The sequence below is a fragment of the Suricata suricatta genome, chromosome 16 (assembly GCF_006229205.1).
Source record: "Suricata suricatta isolate VVHF042 chromosome 16, meerkat_22Aug2017_6uvM2_HiC, whole genome shotgun sequence".
Lineage (NCBI taxonomy): Eukaryota > Metazoa > Chordata > Mammalia > Carnivora > Herpestidae > Suricata > Suricata suricatta.
The window spans coordinates 56,214,595-56,218,252 of record NC_043715.1 but is presented as its reverse complement, the minus strand read 5'-3'; the positions used below and the strand labels follow the sequence as shown (position 1 = coordinate 56,218,252).

Sequence of the window (3,658 nt, the reverse complement as noted above, 5' to 3'; positions counted from 1 at the left end):
AGAAGTCGGCCCCAGAGAGCCCAGCCTGGGGGTGCCGGCCACGGTGCAGGGGAGGGTCACGTGAGCCCTCCTTGTACAGAGCGAATCTGTCATAGCTGACATCAGAGCGACACTGGAGGGTCAGGTGCTGTCCAGGGGACACGACAGGGCCCTGCTGGGCCAGGAGGGAGGGCTTCCTGGATGCACCTGGGAGAAGACCGGCCGTGGGTTGAGGGGCTGATTCTCCCCAAACCTCCCTTCTCCCGTCCTGACCCCAGGTCTCACTGTCTCTCACCCTCTGTGTCTGACCTGTGAGATCCCTGTGGGCCCCTCACCCCACCCTCTCATCTGGGGCTCCCTGGGAGCGGAGCCTCCATAACCTGTCTGGTCCTCAGAACCTGGATGGGAGAACTTCAGAGTCTCTTACCCAAGACCAGGAGCTCCAGGGGGTCACTGGAAAGTGACCACATCCAGGGGGTGTCGCTGTAATAGCCATAGCATCTGAACGTCCACTTGAGCCTGGGGGTCACGGGGCCCACAGGGAACAGGGCCTGGACGTGCCCGCCGGTATGTCTCTGGGAGTCCAGGGTGGAGGAGGGCCTGGGTTCTCCTTCCTTCATCAGGACGAACCTGTGAAATCTCATCCGTGAGCCACACTGGAGGGTCACCGTCCCTCCTGAGGTCACGATGGGGGAGGGCATGGCTGAGAGACTGGGTTTGCCTTGGAATCCTACGGGAGGAGGAGGGGGTGTTAAATGGGGCTCAGATCCCCCCACAGTATCCCCAGGGATGGGCTGTGAGAGGGGGACACCCTGAGAGCAGACCCCCTCCCTGAGGGCAGAGCCTGGGGCCAGGACCCTCAAGGGCTCACACCTGTCACCACCAGCTCCAGGGGGTCACTGTGCTCTGACCATCCAGTGGGACTTCGATAGTGACAGCGATACCATCCTGCATATTGCTCTGTCATGAATGTGATGGGGAACTTGACCTTGTTCCCAGGCTCCAGTGGCTTCGGTCTGTCCCTGGTTACTAAATGTCCCTCTTTATAGAGGTAGAGCATTTGGGCCTCCAAGGTCCCCTGACAGCAGATGGTCACAGGTGTCCCCCAGGGGACCACAGAGCCTGGCTCAGCCCAGATGGTAGGTTTTGAGAGGGTCCCTAAAGGAAACAGAGGGTGGATCACAAGACCTTCACACTCCCAATTCTCAGCTCAGCCCCAAACCCAAAGACACCCCCCTCTGTCAGCCCATATCTGCTGTTCTCCATCCACAGCTGCCTGATGGATGAGCCCTGTCCCCAGTGAGGAGGTGGGATGGGACCCCTGGGGACACACTCACCTGCCTGCACTCGGGTCCTGGGGCCCACAATCAGCCCTGCAAGAGAGTCCCTGTGAGAGGTTTGCCCCAAAGCCTGAGCAGAACCCCCTTCCCCGTGAGCCTCCTGTGCCTGGGGCCTCTGACAGCCCAGGGCCTGGCTGGGACACAGGTCCCTCCCAGCCTAGTGTGTCCCCTCCCCTCCCGAGATCTCACCAAGGAGGAGCAGGGCCGTGAGGTTGGGGGTCATGGTGTCTCTGCCTCTGGCCCCGGCTGCGCACAGGGAGAGACCTCGGTGCCTGCAGGACCGACAGAAGCACAGGGTGTGTCCACTGAGGGGGCCTGTTCTTCTGGTCACGGGGATGTCACGTCAGCCCCACAGGAAGGGGAACAGCCTGTCCCCAGGGGGCTGGCTCTGGTGTCCATGGCGGTACAGCAAGTGGACCCAAGGCTTCCTGAGAAGCCTCATCTAGGTGAGGAGACCATGGCACATCCTTCCCTCCCAGAGCCTCCCCTATGGGGTCTCCTTCATTCTCAGCCCATCCCTGGGCATCCTCACCTCACACGGAATCCCCATGCCCCGAAGATGCTGTAGGCGACAAGGGTTCTGACTCCTCTGTGGCTCATGTCAGCACAGACACACCTGTGACATTTCTACATAATTCAGGTCAAGGTCACCAAGGCCATGCACACAGAGGAAAAATACAGGGAAATAGGGAAGGAAACAAAATCCTCTTCTGGCCCCCGAGTGTGGGCTTTCTTTTTGTCTCAGCTGTCATGGACTTCTCTATTTTTCTGTGTCATTTTCCATCTCCACTTCCTGGGAACATGCCTGTGAGTCCCTCCTGTCTCCTCTGTGTCACTATTTCTAGAACAGAGCCATCCTCCCCATTTTGGGGTCCTGCATGCAAGATGTAGGGGACAACGTGTGGGTGAGTGCTCTGATTTGGGGGACAAAGCTACTTCTCATGTAAATATTACTCTATCATCCACTGCCCATGTGACCTTAGCAGAGTGACCTGGTTTGTAGCACTTCGTTCTGAACCCCACTCCTCATAGTGGGTATGGTGTCAGTGGTACTTGGAACATGGTGGAATCAATCATCGTTAGTTTCCAGACCTGAATAAGAGGGGTGTGGGTGGAGCAGGAGAGGGCATGTGCTGGGCCCCACAGTCAGGGTGGACCAGGGATGCACTCTCTCCAGTGAACCCACCTGCTCTTAATGCAGAGAAATGCTATTTATGATGTTTTTGAAGTAGCTGGCTCAGTCATTTGCAAGAAAGGGGAAAGGAATGTTTCTAGAATTGACATGGATCACAAGAGAAAAAAAGGCCAAAATCTAGTGACCATCAGTGCCTGATATCCAGCTGGGGGTCATCCAATTTGATTTCTGCCTCTGTGTCCCCAGGAAGGGCAGCCCGGTGCACACAGGCAGGAAGGGCATGTGGTTTCTGGGTGAGTATGGAAGCTTCATGACCCTTCCACCATGTGTGGGGTGGGTCCTGACATGCCTCTGCCCACTGACTCATCCCAGGGTCAGCACTGAGCCACATTCCCTCGGTGTGGGCAACGTTTCCTCCCACTGGAGCCCTACATGTGTCTCAGCACATGTGTGAGTGTGTGGCTCTGGTGGGAGCCGTCAGTGCCCGAATGTCCCTCATGAAATGTTATGTTGGGAGAGTGGGGGCCACAGGGCAAGGTTTCCATGACCATCCGCCTCTCACAGCTTCAGGACAGCCCCGAGGGCAACTGTCTCTGGAAATAGGCATGTAGAGGTGAGTGTACAACATGAATGGGCACCACAGAGTGATCCCAGCAAGGTAAAGAATGCTACGGAGGACTTTCCAAGTCATTCATCATAGCTGAGAGTATAGAACAGTAGGAATGTGGGAAACTCATCATGGTATGCATGTTAGACATCTGAATGAGTAGAGAAGAAAACGGAAGTTTTGGAGCCATAACAAAGTGTATTATAGGAAGGAGCCTAAATGTCCATCACCTGACGAATGGATCAAGAAGATGTGGTATATATTCACGATGGAGTACTACATGGCAATGAGAGGGAATGACATATGGCCCTTCGTAGGAAAGTGGATGGACCTTGAGGGTGTCATGCTGAGTGAAGTAAGCCAGGCAGAGAAGGACAGAAACCATATGTTTGCACTCGTAGGTCTAGCAGGAAAACAAGAGAGACCTAATGGAGAACCAGGGGGAACGGAGGAGAGAGAGAGAGTTGGGGAGAGAGAGGGATGCAAAACTTGAGAGACTATTGAATGCTGAGAATGAACTGAGGGTTGAGGGGGAAGGGGGAGGGGGGAAAAGAGGTGGTGGTGATGGTGGAGGGCACTTAAGGGGAAGAGCACTGG

At 55.8% G+C, this 3,658-nt stretch overlaps 1 protein-coding gene across 1 annotated transcript in view; it reads right to left on the bottom strand.

The window, feature by feature from the left end:
• LOC115280095 (leukocyte immunoglobulin-like receptor subfamily A member 6) overlaps positions 1–1,908 on the bottom strand; it is a 7,637-nt gene extending 5,729 nt beyond the window's left edge. Inside the window, exons 1-5 of the mRNA XM_029924783.1 lie at positions 1,852–1,908; positions 1,509–1,591; positions 1,317–1,352; positions 853–1,137; positions 407–709 (exon numbers count right to left, since the gene is read on the bottom strand). Of these exons, the coding sequence (XP_029780643.1) occupies positions 407–709; positions 853–1,137; positions 1,317–1,352; positions 1,509–1,542 (658 nt within the window). The 5' untranslated portion in view covers positions 1,543–1,591; positions 1,852–1,908. The remainder of the gene's footprint in view (positions 1–406; positions 710–852; positions 1,138–1,316; positions 1,353–1,508; positions 1,592–1,851) is intronic.
• Between the last annotated feature and the right edge of the window lie 1,750 nt (positions 1,909–3,658).